Source organism: Rhinopithecus roxellana, chromosome 18 (assembly GCF_007565055.1).
Source record: "Rhinopithecus roxellana isolate Shanxi Qingling chromosome 18, ASM756505v1, whole genome shotgun sequence".
Classification (NCBI taxonomy): Eukaryota; Metazoa; Chordata; class Mammalia; order Primates; family Cercopithecidae; genus Rhinopithecus; species Rhinopithecus roxellana.
The window spans coordinates 5,308,032-5,327,613 of NC_044566.1; the positions used below are offsets into that span (position 1 = coordinate 5,308,032).

The 19,582-nt window shown below is 44.4% G+C and overlaps 1 protein-coding gene across 1 annotated transcript in view; it reads right to left on the reverse strand.

Moving 5' to 3' along the window:
- Window positions 1–19,582, reverse strand: part of TUBGCP3 (tubulin gamma complex associated protein 3) — a 94,179-nt gene that overhangs the window by 44,431 nt on the left and 30,166 nt on the right. Inside the window, exons 6-11 of the mRNA XM_010360087.2 lie at window positions 18,520–18,692; window positions 17,348–17,466; window positions 16,466–16,591; window positions 11,342–11,410; window positions 10,531–10,663; window positions 8,698–8,864 (exon numbers count right to left, since the gene is read on the reverse strand). Of these exons, the coding sequence (XP_010358389.1) occupies window positions 8,698–8,864; window positions 10,531–10,663; window positions 11,342–11,410; window positions 16,466–16,591; window positions 17,348–17,466; window positions 18,520–18,692 (787 nt within the window). The remainder of the gene's footprint in view (window positions 1–8,697; window positions 8,865–10,530; window positions 10,664–11,341; window positions 11,411–16,465; window positions 16,592–17,347; window positions 17,467–18,519; window positions 18,693–19,582) is intronic.

Sequence of the window (19,582 nt, forward strand, 5' to 3'; positions counted from 1 at the left end):
GTTATAGAGGGGAAAAAAACCAAGGTCAGAATATAATTGCTATACGCTTTTATTCTGCTAAGGCATTTTCCACTCAAGGTTCTTTAATTTTCACCATTATGTCAAACGCAGAAAGAATTAAGAAAAAAAATAAAACATAATTGTACCATGATTTTTCATTAATTGCTGGACAAATGCCAAGGCCTCCCTACTAAAAACAGAAATGAAGAGGGTAATTTTCTTAGCAAGCAACTTCTAAAAATCAGATCCACTAATACAAACCATAAAAAATTCCAACTTCAACTTGCCAATCATGCAGGCAGCTACCAAGAGATTTCTCCTAAGGCCATACTTAGATAAAATAAAATGGGCTGGGCACGGTGGCTCACGCCTGTAATCCCAGCACTTTGGGAGGCCAAGGCAGGCGGATCACGAGGTCAGGAGATGGAGACCATCCTGGCTAACACAGTGAAACCCTGTCTCTACTAAAAATACAAAAAAAAAATTAGCCGGGCATGGTGGCAGGCGCCTCTAGTCCCAGCTACTCCGGAGGCTGAGGCAGGAGAATAGCGTGAACCCGGGAGGTGGAGCGTGCAGTGAGCCGAGATCACACCACTGCACTCCAGCCTGGACAACAGAGCAAGACTCCGTCTCGAAAAAAATAAAAATAAATAAAATGGCAACTGGACCAGAAGAATGAGTAAATTGGTCAGATACTCTGTACAACAAAGGATAATTTACAAGGTAAACTTATAATTACAATATTTTAAGAGGTATGGCATAAAAATTCCAAAAGAGTAAGATATTTTATACGGTAAACTTTTAAATTTCGGTAACACAGCAAGGGTGCTAAATAGATCCAGAGATATTCTGTCTTATCCATACTTTGTGGATCTTCAAATTCAAGGACGTAGAGTTTTAGAATATTATCACAGCATTTAAGTAAACATGTGAATCAAGTCTGGAAATCTAATTTTGAAAGCAAGAGAGTTTAATTTTAACTTGTCCCATCTTTTCTTGCTGCTAGTTCAAGCACCTAATCTTTACTATCCAAAAGGCAACTGGAAACCGAGTGGTTTTGCCTGTAACTTGAATATATTGGCATAACTTGTTTACCTTCAGTTTACGGGGGAAGAAGCCGGGTTAGTTACAGAAAGGATTCACCATGCAGCTTCTCTAGATAGTAGTAACACAATGGAAAAACTTGGTTTACTTTCACAGTACTTACATTTAAGAGCAAAAAATATAAACTTTTCCCAAATGCTGAAAGTGCTTTCCAACTTAATCATTCAGAATACCTTCCAAACTCTTATAGCCCTCTATTTTTGTCTGCCTTTGCAAATATACAAGATAGAAATAAAATAAAAATAAAAGCAAAATAAAATTTAGATACCATTCTTAGCACTAGTGGGCTAAAGGTCTATATCCTTTTTATTGTTAAAAAGTAAAATCCCAGATGTTAGACTTAGAGGCAGCTTTCAATGACACCACAGCAGACACAGCAAAGCTCAGATGTCATCTAGAAGTTTTTCTCTGGGCCATCAACAAAGAGATCGAGGTCCCGGAGACTGGCAGGAGCCCAGTGTAAGGAAGTCCCTGAGGAACAGCAGTAGGCAGTAGCAGTAGTACAGACACAGCCAAGAGGGAGATGCACCGCGTCCCCATTCAACAGGTATCCTCCGACTCCCAGGCAGGAGGAACTGGAGGTCAAGGTGAATTCAGGCACCGGGTCACTACAGAAAGTGCAGCTCTCACACCAGCGCCATGCCCAGCCCATGCATCTCTCGTGTTTGCAAAAGCCCAGGTCAGAGAAAAACCCTGGGTCCTGTTCCCACTTGGGAACAGACAGACAGACAGCACAGCACGGGTCTGTGGACTCGGGAGGAAAACTCATCTCATCTTTACTTTCACTAACCTCACTAACCTCTATCTGAAATGTACCTCTTCCTTCAATTATAAATGTGACTAACAAACCACAGTACCTGTGCCTTTGTCACAACAGGAGCCACACATTTCACATCAGATGTTAAGCTGTTGCAGGTGTTTTGAAATAGGCACTAACCCTTCTTAATGTGTTAAATGTTATTTATTTATTTAAAAATAAGCCTGCATATCACCACATCACTGATGTGGCACTTATTTATTTATTTAAAAATAAGCCTGCATATCACCACATCACTGATGTGGCACTTATTTATTTATTTAAAAATAAGCCTGCATATCACCACATCACTGATGTGACACTTATTTATTTATTTAAAAATAAGCCTGCATATCACCACATCACTGATGTGGCACTTATTTATTTAAAAATAAGCCTGCATATCACCACATCACTGATGTGGACACTTATTTATTTATTTAAAAATAAGCCTGCATATCACCACATCACTGATGTGACACTCAGTGTGGACATACTAGGTAAAGCAGAGTTCTTCCTACGAGATTTTTTTTTTAATTTTCTATTTCCATAGGTTTTGGGGAAACAGGTGGTGTTTGGTTACATGAGTAAATTCTTTAGCGGTGATTTGTGTGATTTTGGTGCACCCATCACCCGAGCAGTATACACTGCACCCAATTTGCAGTCGTTTATCCCTCACTCTCTTCCCACCCTTTCCCTGCAAGGGAATTTCGTGGAGCCTGCATTACTGCACAGAGGAGTGTGAGTGTGGAAGGGAGGTGAGTGTGCAGAGCTGGTGTGGAAGGAGGTGGCACTCTGAACTCAGCCCCCTCCCATCACCTCAATTTTAGAACTAACTTTGCAGGTCCCCGCCCGACTCTGGGGGCTGCTGCAGGGAATCGGAGGGTGGGTAGGCCAGGGGTCCTCAAGTTTCAGTGCACAGCAGACACACCGCGGGACTTTGGGAATCCTCATGCCCCTATCAGTCCACATTAAAACTCCTGCGAAGCCCCATGTATGGCCAAACAGATGTGTAGCCTGAGAGCTACAGAGCTCTACTTAGGCACGGTGACTCCACTGGTGAACCGGAGCACCTCAACCCAGCAGGGAGGCAGAAGGCCCAGGAAAGAGCCACAGCAGCTACCATAGCTGGCATCCCTCACCAAGCATTTGTTTTCAGAACTTCTACATTTTTTTTTAATTGAGATGAAAATCACATAATATAAAAGTCACCATTTTAAAGTGGGCAACTCAGTGGCTTTTAGTATATTTACCATGTGGTCATGCAACCATTCCTATGATCTAACTCCAGAACATTTTCATGAGCCTGGAGAGAGACTCCGTATCCATTAAGCAGGCATTCATTCCTCTCTGCCTCCCCACCCCCAGTCCCTGACAACATTAACTACTTTCTATCTCTATGCATTTGCCAATTCTGGACACGTCATACGAATGGAATCATGCAATATATGGCCTTCTGTGTCTGGCTGATTTCACAGAGCACAATGTTCTCAAGGTTCATCCACACTGTAGCAAGTATCAGATTTTCATTTTTTTGTTAAGGCTGAATAATATTCCATTGTGTGTATATACATCATTTTATTTATCAATTCATCAGTTGATGGACACTGGAGCTGTTTTCACTTTTGACTATAAATGACGCTGCTATGAATGTTCCTAGACAAGTTTTTAGATGAATGCGTGTTTTTGTTTCTGTGGGTACACACCTAATAGTAGAACTGCTGGGTGCCATGGTAAACCCATATTTCATATTTTTAGAAACTGCCAAACTGCTTTCCAGAGTGGCTACACCATTCTGTGTTTCTACCAGCAATGATGCAGTTTCCAATTTCTCCAAATCCTTGCCAACACTTGTTATTTTCTGGCTGTTGGTTTGTTTTTGTTAACGAACCTAATGGCCGTGAAGTGGTATTTAATTGTGGTTTTGATTTGCATTTCCCTCTAACGATGATCTTTTCCTGTGCTTATTGTCCATTTCTGTATCTTCTTTGGAGAAATACCTTCTTGCATCCTTTTTAAACTGGTTTTTCTTGTTGAGTTGCTTGGGATACTAGACCATTATCAGGTAAGCGATTTGGATAAACTTTTCTCCTACTCTGTGAGTGGTTTTTTCACTTTCTCAAAAGTGCCCTTTAATGTACATAGTTTTTATCTTGATAAAGTCTGATTTACTTGTTTTCATTGCTCATGCTTTTGGTGACATATCTAAGAAACTGCTGCCAAATCCACGGTCACAAAGATTTACCACAATATCTTCTAAGTTTTATAACTTTGGCACTTAAATTTAGGTGTCTGATCCATTTTGAGTTCATCTTGACAGACGGTGTGCGACAGATCCCAACGCATTCTTCTACATGCAGCTATCCAGTTGTCCCAGTAGTCCTTTGCTGAAAAGGCTTTTTCCCCATTGAGTCATCTTGGCAGCTTTACTGAAAATCAATCAAAATGACGATGTACTTCTGGGCTCTCGCTTCTATCCCACTGACCCAGAGGTCTATCATGCCAGTATCTCATTGTTTTGATTACCCTGCATTGTAGCACGTTTTAAAATCAGAATCAGAAAGTTTGTTCAACTTTGTTCTTTTACGAGACTGTTTGGCCTCAAGGCTCCTTGCACTTCCTTGTGAATTTGAAGATCAGCTTTTCCATTTCTGCAAAGGCTGTTGGAATTTTGATAGAAATTGCATTGAAAGTGTGGCCCGTGTTGGGGGAGTACTGCCACCTTAACAATATCAAACATTAAGCCGGGCGCGGTGGCTCAAGCCTGTAATCCCAGCACTTTGGGAGGCTGAGACGGGCGGATCACGAGGTCAGGAGATCGAGACCATCCTGGCTAACACGGTGAAACCCCGTCTCTACTAAAAATAAAAAAAAAAAAACTAGCCGGGCGAGGTGGCGGGCGCCTGTAGTCCCAGCTACTCGGGAGGCTGAGGCAGGAGAATGGCGTAAACCCGGGAGGCGGAGCTTGCAGTGAGCTGAGATCCGGCCACTGCACTCCAGCCTGGGCGACAGAGCGAGACTCCGTCTCAAAAAAAAAAAAAAAAAAAATATCAAACATTGAAAGCGTGGCCCGCGTTGGGGGAGTACTGCCACCTTAACAATATCAAACACTGAAAGTGTGGCCCGTGTTGGGGGAGTACTGCCACCTTAACAATATCAAACACTGAAAGTGTGGCCCGTGTTGGGGGAGTACTGCCACCTTAACAATATCAAACACTGAAAGTGTGGCCCGTGTTGGGGGAGTACTGCCATCTTAACAATATCAAACACTGAAAGCGTGTCTCATGTTGGGGAAGCGCTGCCATCTTAGCAATATCAAATCTTCAGTCCATAAGCATGGAATGTCTTTCCATTTATTTAGGCCTTTTTCATTCTTCTCAACAATGTTCTATTGTTTTCAGAGTACAAGTCTTGTACTTCCTTGGTTAAAATTATAATATGCATTCTAAATAATCAATTGCACAGGTTTTTAAACGGCTTCCAAAATTCACCTCATCCTGTAATTATGGAATAACTGAACATAAATGCATTAAAAATGACAAGCTTCACTCTATCAAAGGAAACGCCCATTAGCTACGTGTCCTTAGAACCTTATCATGATGATAAAAACTGAATAGTACAAGAATTTAAGACTCCATTTAATCTTGAAAAATTAGGTCTAGAACTTTAAGTCAACTAAATAATTGTATAATACTTTCCAGAAACAAACCTAAAAATAAGGATTCAAACTTAAGTGATGAATACCAAATATACCTCTATAGACAACATGTAAATATATTTTAACATTGAGCATTATATAAAATTTAAAATAAGAATTGAGCTAACTACAGTGTCAGAGGTCAGGATAAAGTTTACCTTTAAGGAGAAGGGGACAACGATGGGTACACAATAGGGGTACTGATAAGTGCTATTTCTTGACTTGGATAGTGGCTTATTACAAATTGCATACAAAATATTAAAAATATAAAATAACCCAGATTTAACAACAGATATAGAGCTTAAGAGGGCAGGGCCGGGCACGGTGGTTCATGCCTGTAATCCCAGCACTTTGGGAGGCCTAGGTGGGTGGACTGCCTGAGCTCAGGAGTTCAAGACCAGCCTGGGCAGCAGGGTAAAACCCAGTCTCTACTAAAATACAAAAAACTAAGCTGGGTGTGGCAGCGCGCGCCTGCAGTCCCAGCTACTTGGGAGTCTGAGGCAGAAGAACTGCTTGAACCCCAGAGGCGGAAGCTGCAGTGAGCCGAGATGGCGCCATCGCACTCCAGAGCGAGACTCCATCTCAAAAAAAAAAAAAAAAAAACTGTGTGTGGCGGTGCATGCAAGTACGCAGAACCCGGGAAAAGGGACACAGTTCTTCATCTTAATGAAGGAAGGGGTTAAAAAAAAAAGTTTACTCGTGGTTTTAACGTTTAGGAAGATGCAGGCTCACAAAAGCTTTGAGAACCTTTGGGAGCCGTTACTGAGATAAAACACGCCTCACAAAGCTTCCATTTTTTTTTTTTTTTTTAAAGAAACTCATTCAGCAAAAGGAACACAAGAAGCCTGAAAACTCTTTTTAATCTCCAAATTCAATATGCAATCCCTATAAAAATGTTTAAAATAACTTTTAACAGAATTGACAGGCCGATTCTAAATTCATAATGTAAGTATAAATGTGCAAAAACAACAACAAAGAAATTGTGAAAAGAACAAAAGGACTGCCTCTACCAAATTACAAACCCCAGAGTAGGGTCATTTAAATAACATTGACAGACAAAAAGCAAACAGAAAAAAGGCAATCCAGAAACAGATTCAAGAACACAGAGAAATTTAGTTTATGATAAAACATGGTAAAACTTGTGTGGAGTCTCAGTTAAGGCTCAGTCAACAGTACAATGATTCTTTGTACTATTCTTCCAACTTTTTTATAAGTTTGGAAGAACGCGAAAAAAAGTTAAAAGATACAATTTTTTAAAAGAGCAATTCCATATATAAAAATTTGAAAATATAAAACCATCCATGATTCACTCCTAAAAAGAAAAATCCGTAAGAAAAATGGGCAAAGGAAAATAACAGGTAATTAGAGAAGAAATAAAAAAAAAACTATAAGCATGAAAAGCTGGTCAGTCTCACTAGTAATCAGGGAAATGTAAATAAATACCCCAGTGAGATGGCACATTTTGTGCATTACGTGAAAATATTATTATTAACATTGGGTAATACAAAGTGTTGAGAAGGACGTGGGAATGAGGACCATAACAGAAAGCTGATAGCTGGGTCAACCTGGAGAAGCACTCCTGAGCGCAACGTGGCAGAATCAAAGTTTAAAATATGCATCACCATTAAAAAATAATAATAATAATAATAATAATAAATAAAATAAAATATGTACCCCCATGGGCCAGGCGCAGTGGCTCACGCCTGTATTCCCAGCACTTTGGGAGGCTGAGGCAGGCGGATCACAAAGTCAGGAGATCGAGACCATCATGGCCAATATGGTGAAACCCCGTCTCTATTAAAAATACAAAAATTAGCCAAGCGTGGTGGCAGGCACCTGTAGTCACAACTACTTGGGAGGCTGAGGCAGGAGAATGGGGTGAACCCAGGAGGTGGAGCTTGCAGTGAGCTGAGACTGGGCCATAAATATGCTCAGGGAGACACATAAAAGGACGTTCATTTTAATACTGTTCATAAGATTAAAAACTACAAAAAACATCATCTCCATCAATAAGAGAGTGGCTAGATAAAAACAGATCTGTCCCTGCCGTGAAACAGTGTCCAGTAATAAAGAAAAACTACACACACCGTCGGGAAAGCACTACAAGACAGGCTGAGCAACTCGCCCAATGCAGATGTGCATGCGCCATGCCGCCCATGTTTTCAAAAGCACACAGAGCACCAGACTCCATTCTGCTCCAACGTTTGCTTTAAAAACAACTTGTAACAGCACCAACAATAAATTAGAAAACAAACTGAACATAATACAAACTTCACGTTTGCTTATTTGCAATTTGATCCATGAGAAACGGCAGAACACAGGCCACTACAGCCAGCAGCACCCACACACAGGCACACCTGTGTTTCAGAGGGCCAGGCCTCTGCCACTTCCCGTCACACACAGGCTGCGGCCCCAACAGCCCACGTCCACAAGCAAACGCCAGGGCTTTTCCAAGGCCAATGTGATATTTATGGCAATGCTGATGTATTTCTTAACCCTTTAACGTGTCAAACTGTACTACAACTTTCGTTAGATTCCTGTCTTTCTGTTGTTTTGTTACTGACAAACCTTTTGAGTGTGGTGCCCCTCACCCTACCTCCCACCAAAAGCCCTATCATTTCTATCATGTGATTTACTACACAAGTGATTTTTAAGCAGCACATGCTGTGTTACAGAACTGACTATATTTCAATAGCTACATATACAGCTAACTTGTTTCATTAAGCTGTTAGCACCAAAGTGAGTTTGCAAAGTAATCATGGCAAAGCAGCAGAATCTGCGATGAAGACTCCCCCAAGACTCAGGAGGCCTTGTCCTGCTTTGCCATCCACGTGCTAGTAAACTCGGACGAGTGACGCCACCTTGCTGAGGAATAAACTTGGACAATTCTCCACTAACCAAAGAACTCATGAACTCATCTGCTGTTCAGTGAGCTAACCAGCTTGTCAAGGCACTGTGTAAAAGATAAATGGTATTCAAATGAAGTGCTGTCGCGTTCCTGTTAGGAGAATATGGTAACCACGAGGGAAAAAATGAAACAGCATAACTGCATGCCCATGCTTTTTAAATCCAAGTCTCAGAACCGAACACCGATCCTTACTTCGTGGTAAGTGTCCTCAAGCTCCCCATCATATATCCAGCGGTACAGGAAGCTCAAAACAGGATGAGACACGAGGCTGAGGATGTGCTGCACCAGAGACCGCATGTACGGGTCTCCAGTTTTTGTGTAGGCGTGGACAGCTGAGGCTAGCTCACCTCCTTTCCTTCCTGGGAGAAATGGGGGAAAACACAAAAAACATCCACATTTACACTCATAGTACATACCAGTCACTTCACACTAACCACAGATGCCCAAGTAACTGAGATAAAGAGCATTTGTTTTCTTACAGTTAATACCTATTTTGGACCTAGAAGCAGCAGTAACATGCCATGATTCAGAAACCAGGAGGTCCAGACTCCAACCCTGGCTTTACACAAGTCTGTGAGTCACTCCTCTCTTTAGCTGCTGAGGAACTTTTCAGAAACAAAAAGTAGCAAAAAAATTGCTGGCTACAAAATCTAAAGTTCACATGACTTTTCATGCCTTTTTTCCTTGAGGCATACTAAGACTCACGCGTCACGGTGCAAAGGAGGGCACAAATATATGTGAAAAACAAAAGTTCTATGAATCAATACTTGCATTTTTTTTGGTATGATACGCTAGACCCAACCTATTTACTGACTTTATAACCCATTAACTGGCTACAACATACAGTGTGAGAAACACTGCTCTGCGTGGAGACAAGAGGCCCCCCGGGCCTGGGCCAGAACTACTCAGTATGAAGGACTGGGAGTGGCAAAAATCCGGTCTGGAAATAGAAGCATATGAAGAGTTTTTATGTTATGCTAAGAATTCAAGATTTTATTAGACCACCGGTAGATTTTAAGGAGAGGAGTGACAGGATCTGATTTTAAGAAGATGGCTCTGCTGTGTGTACACAAAGTGGGGATGTGAGATTGAATATGGGGATCAGACAGCAGCTCTTATAACAGCCCCTACAGCGCCAAGACCAAGCGCACAGGCTGAGCAGAGTGAGGGGAGTAAAGGACCCCAGGGGCCCGCAGGACACGGAAAGTGACAGAGGAATTTGGGGGGAATCCAGTTCTGGAGGAGCCCTGGGAACTGGAGAAAACACTGGTGTTTATTTACTGCTCTCCACTTCTCTCTTTTTTGAGGGAAATGCCAAGAGGTGAGAGAGGAGGGTGTGCAGACAGCAAGACGACCAATGGGGCCCTGCAGACTCTGGGGACCACCCCGAGCAGAGGATGGCAGTGAGAAGGGAACTCTTGTGCGGCAGATGGCCAGCTCGCCCATCTCATGTCGTCGTAACAACCCTAAGAGGTAACTGCTACTAGGATCTCAATGATACAAATGAGGGAAAAGGCAAAGAGGTTCTTGGCTAAGGTAGTACAAACAATAAGAAAAAATGTCAGAAAGCAACTAGCAATACAGAACCTAGAGACAGAGAGGCCAAAGCAAGACATGCAAATATGGGAACATCTGACCGAGAGTCACCAACACGGTCCCTGACCGCAGAGGAATAAAGGCAAAAAGCCAAATGTAAGGAAAGGCAACCAAGGGAGCGACAAGCGCTGTCAGGAGCGGTAACCGAGGACCACGCAAGAGAGAGATCTTTAAACACAAGACACCCTCCCTCCTCCTTCCCACCTCCATCTCAATGCCAGCCCGAGCTTCCACCGTATAAATACTGGGCCCCACTGGCAACTGGTTACGTTCCCTCTCGGTTCATATCTATCGATTCCTATTGAATCAACATGGCCGTGAAGGATAAAATAGGACAGGACACAAAAGCAAGCCTGGATGGCGCACCCTACAAACGAGTTCTAAAACAGAGCGAGTGCCAGACGCGCACAGGAAAGACGCGCACGGGACCTTGGCAGTGGTCCACCAGGGCCGCAAGGGTCTTCAGTCGTATTTTGGGATCATAGGTCCAAACCAACAGGCGCCGAAGTGTTAAACTACTCTCAAGTCCCAAATGCACACCCTGGTCATCCTCTAGTTGTAGCTAAAAAACAACAAAGATAGAAATGTTTAAGTACAAATAACGACATAGGTCACACTTCTTAATCTATATCAAGTGAATGTAAGAAAATGATTATCCTCATAAAAATGAAGCCAAAGTCCCCTTTAAAAAAAAACAAGAGGGCCGGGCGCGGTGGCTCAAGCCTGTAATCCCAGCACTTTGGGAGGCCGAGACGGGCGGATCACGAGGTCAGGAGATCGAGACCATCCTGGCCAACACGGTGAAACCCCATCTCTACTAAAAAATACAAAAAACTAGCCGGGCGAGGTGGCAGGCGCCTGTAGTCCCAGCTACTCGGGAGGCTGAGGCAGGAGAATGGCGTGAACCTGGGAGGCGGAGCCTGCAATGAGCTGAGATCTGGCCACTGCACTCCAGCCTGGGCAACAGAGCGAGACTCCGTCTCAAAAAAATAAAAATAAAAATAAAAAACAATAGTATTTTTAAGCTACAAATGACCTTTAACTGGTGGAACTCCGAAAATTAGCAATTAACTGGCTCTGGGATACACTGAAACTTGATATTCAAATCTTACAAATAATATTATGAAAAATATTGCTGTCTTTAAAAGTAATATATGAAGTAACTTAAAACATTCTATACAGCTTCAATTTCGTAACGCTTAGAATCATGAAGAAATAAAAATAAAAATAAAATGTTTACCTGAGAATGTAAAACAGAGAGCAATCGATAGTACTCTCTGAGTTCCTGATGCAAGGCGGCACAAAAGCTCTGTGTGGAAGAGAAATGTAATTAAAGCACGACACACTCATTATGCAGTGGCTGGTTTTAAGTGGAAAGGTATAATGCTTTTAGATCAAGTTCAGGTGGGGTGCGACAAGATTTCAATTCAGGTTTTGTCAATAATCTAATCATCTTAATCACCACAATATACATTTTAATAACATGAAAAAAGTGTTGTTCCTTAGTACAAAAAGCATGAACTTTGCAGAAGAGGAATGGAAAAAATATATATATGGTATAGTTTTCATGAAGTGCAGTCACTTTAGAGAATGATCCTTTAAGATTATATCCCCTGTAAATATTCAGGGTTAGAATGTAATTTTCTTTCATGCTCTTAATTAACAAAATTTAAAAATTAGGCAGCTCAATGCCAATCCCCCTAATTTTCGTTCTGTTTGCACTGCTTGTTCTTCTGACCTCTATTAGTAGTAAGAACTTTTCCACACATCTCCAATCTTAAATACTGAAAGGAGTCAGGTCAAAACAACAGGAATCAGAAGCTAGAAGAGGCACCCTTATACACCTGCATCCAGTCCTGTGGCAAGAGCCTTCAGGGATGAACTGTGGGATGTAACTCCAGGATGCTTGGGGGCAGCTCTGCCTACAGCAGAAGTAGCCTGCAAGGGATAAACCTGTGTTCTTTCTCATTGTTTTATCCAGCAAAAAGCCATCAAAAAATTTTTTTTTAAAAATGTTTTTTAAACTTGTTTTAAGTAAATATGTAGGTTGCATAACTTTCTGTATATTTTTTAAATACATCAGTCTCCTATAGGTGTATTTTACTGCATTTATGGTTTGTGGACTAAGACAAATGTGAACATTTTCAAGTTCAAAAATGAACATAAAACATACTAATTTTGTAGACACAAAAGAACACGTCAAAAGTGAGGTGTGCAAGAAGAAACGTCCTAGAGTCTGGAAGGAGACAGACCACGGGGCAAAATCCAGGGCTCCCGCTGGAGGCACCACCAGCGTCAGCCCCCGATGGTATGAACCTCTCGGTTCATCTACACAGGGAAGAATAAATGCAGTAACCTAGGGCAAGTACCTGGCACAGGGTGGGCCCAAGATGCTTATTAAACCATAGGTCAATTTTCTTCAGTAATCTTTACAGAGAAAATGACATGGAATCTGCTCAAGCACAGCATCACTCTTTACCAAAACTCCATCCCAGCCCCCAGGGAAGGAGGGCAGAAACACAAACACATCGAAGCTTTTAAAAACCTGCTGAATATGCGGCCAGGGCACGGTGGCTCACACCTGTAATCCCAGCACTTTGGGAGGCCGAGGCAGGCGGATCATGAGGTCAGAAGATCAAGACCATCCTGGCTAACATGGTGAAACCCCCCCGTCTCTACTAAAAGTACAAAAAGTTACCCGGACGTGCTGGCGGGCGCCTGTAGTCCCACCTACTCAGGAGGCTGAGGCAGGAGAATGGCACAAACCTGGGAGGTGGAGCTTGCAGTGAGCAGAGATGGCGCCACTGCACGCCAGCCTGGGCGACAGAGCAAGACTGTCTCAAAAAAAAGAAAAAAAAAAAAAAACCCTGCAGAAATAATCATTATCCATCGTGTAGAATCAAAGTATTTATATACAGGAGTATGTGAGTCCGCTTCTGAGAAGTCTACAACCAAAGAGTGCAAGTGCAGGTAGAGTGTGGCAGCACCGCACACACTCAAAGGGAAAGGCCTATGGTCAGCAGAGGCTGTTCCCACCTTGATTCATTAAATGCACATGTAAGTTTCATGCTTACAAAACAATATCTTCATTCATATATGATTTTGCTCCACTTGGTATGTCTAGAGCCAGGACACCTCCAAGGCTAATTGGGGGCACTGGTAATATGGACACAGGACACAAATTATGCAAGGCATAAATTAGGGCACAGAGTCACCCCACTGAGTGCACACGCTGGCTCTTCAAATAAGATAAATAAACCATCACTCCTTCAGCAACTGGATAGCACAGAGCAATGACTTCAAAAAGGAGGAAATGGAAATAGAACAGAGACAGCTTTGGAACAGAAGCGACAGGTCACACCTGGTCCATATCTGCCATCTACTAGTCAGGGCAACTTGGTCAAATCAATTACACTTGCTGAGGTTCAATTTTCACATCTGCAACATGGGGACAATCAATGCTTGCCCTGATCATTTTAGAGGGCTGCTATGATAATCAATAAGGAGATAAAAGAAGAGGCTCTCAAGTCCAGCACTATAAACAGCAGTACCCAACCTTTTTGGCACCAGGGACTGGCTTTGTGGAAGACATTTTTTCCACGGACCAGTGTGGGATGGGGGGCAGGGTGGTTCTGGGATGAAACTGTTCCCACCTCAGATAATTAGACATTAGATTCTCATAAGAAGCACGCAACCTAGATCCCTCGAATGCACGGTTCACAACAGGGTTCACACTCCTATGAAACTAATGCCGTCACTGATCTGACAGGAGGCAGAGCTCAGGCGGTCATGCCTGCTCACCCTCCACTCACCTCCTGCAGTACGGCTCAGTTCCTAACAGGCCACGAACCAGTATTGGTCCACAGCTCAGGAACTGGAACCCCTGCTATAACACATAATATGATACTACTACAGTGATGATCAATCCATCTCCTGGAATAAAATATCTACATAACGGTTTATTTAGTTATCTTGTATTGATTCTGTGTGTGTGTTTTGCTTCATGTCTACCAAGTTAACTAGGACTTATCAGTGACCCTTGCATAAGATGATGATATAAACCGAGACATGATCAAACACTCCCTTCGGGAAAGGGGACAGGGACTCTAAAATCACAGCTGGCTGCTGAGGGGATGGCCCATCAGTCCCACCTGCCTCAAGAAAGAGCCAGCTCACTTCTCTCTGCCCTTGCAATGAGGGAGAATGGGGCTGGTCATCGAGCAACTCACTAGACTGGCAAACAGAATAGAAAACAGCCCTAGCCTGGGGAGCAGCATCTTTACACACATTCTCTCCCCATCTTCACAATCCTGGAGGTAATCACTACTCCACGCTACGCAGGAAGAAACTTGTGGCCAACAGAAGATAACCTGTGCAAGATGATGTGACCATTAAAGGAGAAGCCCAAACTGGAACCCTGGGCTGCCTTGCTTCAAAGCTCAAAGTGTGACTCCTACTCAGCAGCCATGCTGCCACAGCACACTCCTACCCACTAGGCACGCTCCTCCCCACCAGCCATGCTCCTACTCACCAGCCACACTGCCACACCACAGGCCTACTCACCAGCCACGCTCCTCCCCGCCAGCCACGCTCCTCCCCGCCAGCCACGCTCCCCCCCACCAGCCACACTCCCACCCACCAGCCACACTCTTCCCCACCAGCCACACTCTTCCCCACCAGCCACACTCTCCCCACCAGCCACGCTCCCCACCAGCCACGTTCCCCCCAACCAGCCATGCTCATGCTCCTCCCCACCAGCCACGCTCTCCCCACCAGCCACACTCTCCCCACCAGCCACGCTCCCCACCAGCCACGTTCCCCCCAACCAGCCATGCTCATGCTCCTCCCCACCAGCCACACTCCTCCCCACCAGCCACATTCTTACACACACCAGTCAGGATCCCACCTACCGCCCATGCTCCTACTCCCCAGCCACACTGCCACACTACTCGTCTACTCAACAGCCACACATTCTTACCCAGCACCCACACTCCTACTCACCAGCCACACTCTCCCCACCAGCCACGCTCCCCACCAGCCATGCTCATGCTCCTCCCCACCAGCCACACTCCCACCCACTAGCCATGCTCTCCCCACCAGCCATGCTCCTCCCCACCAGCCACACTCCCACCCACTAGCCATGCTCTCCCCACCAGCCATGCTCCTCCCCACCAGCCACACTCCCACCCACTAGCCATGCTCTCCCCACCAGCCACACTCCCACCCACTAGCCATGCTCTCCCCACCAGCCATGCTCCTTCCCACCAGCCACATTCTTACACACCAGTCAGGCTCCCACCTACCGCCCATGCTCCTACTCACCAGCCACACTGCCACACTACTCGTCTACTCACCAGCCACACATTCTTACCCAGCACCCACACTCCTACTCATCAGCCACATTTTTACCCACCAGCCATGCTCCTCCCCACCAGCCACACTTCCACACTACACGCCTAATCACCAGCCATGTTCTTACCACTAGCCACACTGCCACACCACGTGCCTACTCACCAGCCACATTCTTACCCACCGGTCATGTTCCTGCCCACCAGCCACACTGCAGCACCACTCTCCTACCCACTAGTCACATTCCTATCCCCCAGCCACACTCCTACTCACCAGCCACACTGCCATGAGTCCTGTGCTATGCTGGGCTTATAGTACACAGTTGTTTTGTGAGTCAGTAATTTTTGGAGATTTCATTGGCAGTAATTACTGTCCAATAAGCAACCTACAGACAAGACCACATGTTGCTTAGCCACGAAGAAGGGCTGGACAGTGGAGATGCCACAGCTCCTGTCGGTTGCCCCCTGTCAGGCTCCACCAGGAGGAGAAGCAGCAGCAGCTCCCTCCCAGCCATGCACTGTGCCACCAGCAGTGCCCACCCAGGGCTGTGCAGACAGCCATAGCCGGATTCCCATCTCCAGCTTCAGCAGTGTTCCCAAATCCTGCCTCACTGTGCTGCCTGGGGAGTCATGCAGCTGGGAGTGTCCCCTGTCAGCAGGCCCCATCCCAGCAGGGCCCCTCCTCCACCTTCCGGAGGAGGCAGCAGCAGCTGGGCAGGGCCCTCCTTGAGCATTTGGAATCCGGCAATGCCAGCTTCCCATGGCCAGCTCTGTCTCACCATTTTCTCTGTGCTTTACAGTCCTCCAGCAGCTCCTGAGTCAACCTGCTGCATTCAATGTCCTCATCAGCACCTACTGTGGTTTCTACTTTCTTGAGTGGACCCTGACAGTTGACTCTCAAAGTTGCTTTACTTGGAAAGAGCTGCAGGAGAAGCTATTTCACAGTAAGATTTCAACTAGAATAAGCGTTTCCCAAAGTGCGCGGCATCCCAGCATCCTAGGAACCATGAACGCACCTGCCCGACGAGTCCGAATGAGCGGTCCAGGCTCCTCTGGTCCGTGTATCTTCTGATTTTATTATGCAACCATCCCAACTCAGAGAGCCTGACTGCTGTGTCTCTCAAAGACCTACTTAGATTTGCCTAAAAAGTAAATATATCAAATGTTAAACATTAAAAACCAATACCAGAGTTTTAACTAGTATTTTTCTCAAACACTTATACTTTTAATATTATAATCCTTAGGCTTCAAGACATAAAAGTTAAAACTAAGATCCCATCACTAAAAGGAAGGAAAGCACATCAAGTGACAGCGTGACAGAAAGCACCTCAAAGGGCACGGCGAGCTCTTTCACACCACCCTGCAGACAGCATGATGGAAAGCACCTCAAAGGGCACAGTGAGCTCCCTTCACACCACCCTGCAGTTGACCTGCGGTGTGGCAGAGATGGTCTGTGATCTCAGTTACGCTGTGAAAGGGCTAAAAGCCACAGTGTGACCCACACCACAAGAAATGGGCATGGTAAAGGCAGGTTATGGAAAAAGGAAGCAAAAGTGGGTGAAGACCCCTGACCTGGAATCCTGCATCAATGCCGAAGGTGCCAAGGGACCTTGTCCCCTGGGTGCCTCAGCCATCACACAGCAGGATGCAGAAATCAGCTATGGGGCGGCCCCATCAGTAGATACGAGGAAAGGAGGCACACATTAATCACAAAGGGTCCCCACAACAAAACTGAACGAGCCACAATGGACAGAAATAGAAACCAGGATTCCACAGTGCAATTTCACCTCACACTCGATTCGCAAAATCCCAGTGCCACCTTATCAATCAACAGCTCACTATCTGGATTGCATGACATTTTTTTCTTTCTGAATATTTTAAATTCGGTTTTATGTTACCTTTCCTTCTACTTTGTAACAATTTTCAGTGTTGCTCATTTTGATGTTTTTGCCATCTATGCCCTGAAAGACGTACAAAATGTCCCTCACCAGAGCTGCTTCTGTCATTTCCATAGTACCTGCAAAATCATTTTTTAAAGAGTAATTACTAGACAATACATTTTAAGATACAATAGATATTATGACGCAATTAGCTTCAGATTAGATATTTGCCACCCGGATGAAATTTACTAACTCAATAAATAAGCTCAAGATGAAAAAGAGAGTATGAAGTTAGAAAGAAACAAGGTGAGTCTCAGTCTAGAGGCTGGCCTGCTGTGCCACGAACACACAACTGTCCAACACAACATGAGTGTGGGCCGTGGACAGACAGACGCTGGATGCGGGAGCTACACATGGGGACAGGGGGAGTGGGGCAGATGGTGGAGACTGCTGCAGGGGACTAAGACTGCCAGGATGTCCTCCGGTTCTCAGATGCTCCTCACCTTTGCGTTCTACACAAGTACAGGTAGAGGTAACATCCAGAGCCATTTCAGAATCAACAGATTATGAGCCAACAGGGAAGCCCAATCCTCTATTTTCAGGACACTCATGTTTCAAACGCTGCTAACTGTAGTGTTCTCAAGAAAGAAACTTAGGCTTCCTTTTGGAATCTAGCAGGGCTTTAAAACCCTCCATGAGGTATTCATCTCACCATCGAGTAATTCCTCAGGGACTGTCTTCAACATGCTAGGCACTATGCTAAGCACCGGCCCCGTAAATGAAACAGACATAGCCCCTCTGTGGACTTAAGACTTTGGTGGAAGAAGATGACTTTTACTAGGGGGTCTAACCCAGCCTTAAAGACTTTCCCAGGGAGAATGGCAGGATGAAGACAGACAGGGAGAATGCGATGAGGAACAGCAAAGAAGAGAGATGTGTGGGGAGGAGGCCACAAGGACGAGCAGCCAAAAAGCAGACTGTGCTGGGAGGAAAAAGTCCGGGTAGCCTGGGGTGGAAAGCCAGACTCCCCAAGGTGCCGCAGACCACTAGGGACTCTGGACTTCATCATAAGAACAAGAAGAAACCACTAAAAGGTTTGAGGTGGGGCTCCTGGGCCGTACTTTAAAATAAGGAAAGGCCGAATTCCAAACGGTCACAGAAAAGCTGTATAAACATAGATCTTTACTCACAACCCGTATCCCCTTCTCTCCTGGACCTTGTCATGTTGCGAGACACAGCATTTGGGACACCTTTTGAGGTAGTGGCTTGTGAAGAAGGCTGATTTGCAGTTAAAGTCCATGCGAGTCGTGACCCCAACTGCTGTCGAAGGCAATCTCCTACTCCCGGAGCTTGATGAGACTGTCTAAAAAAAGAAACATGTATTATCTTCTAATAGCCAGACGATTCACTGAAGAGACAAAAGTGTCCCTAGAAATTTCTCTTGTATTACTATTGTGAATTATGTAAATTTATAAATCTCAGATAGCTGATACCGTGACTTTACCCTAACCCAATATATCAATAACAGACAGTCCCAAGTCCCTTGAACTTGGCCAAGCCTCCTTGGGACCCTTGGCCTAGCGTTCAGACCCAACACAGTGGCTGAAAAATCATCTTACTGCTACCTTACATATATTTTTCTTACCATTAATATCAAAATCTATTTGGCTTTTCTTCATAAACATATACCCACCCTATAACCACTTTGAAATTCTCTACTTATTTTAATTTCAGAATCAACAACTCTTGTTCAGTCCCCATGTACTGAGTAGAATTGAGTCACTGTGACACTGTCCCAGGTGCCTGGCCACACCTGTCTTCAGCCTTCAGGGTGCTCACTATGAAAAGAAACACTGTAATTTTCAATTAACTCCTAACATATACAAATATATAAAATCTAAGGCAAATGCATATTCAAGGTCAACATGGCTTGTCAGCAATTTTGAGACTATGTCAAAGTTGTTTTTTGAAAAATGTAAGAACCTCATAGCTGATTTCTAATAGCGTCAGTTTTGACAGATGCAACTAAATATCACTTCCTGGGACTGCAAAATACAAAAATGAGAACCTCAGCTGCACTAGTTTCCAGATGCCAGAGCTTGGAATTAAGTACTGGTGCAATATTAGAGGGGTTCATCCACAATCCACTCATGAAGTAAGGAGAACAGGAAAGAACTAAAACAGTTCTTATTTTATTCCATTTTCATCAGGAAAGAAGTCAACAACATTCACTAAAACTATGTCTTTGGGCAT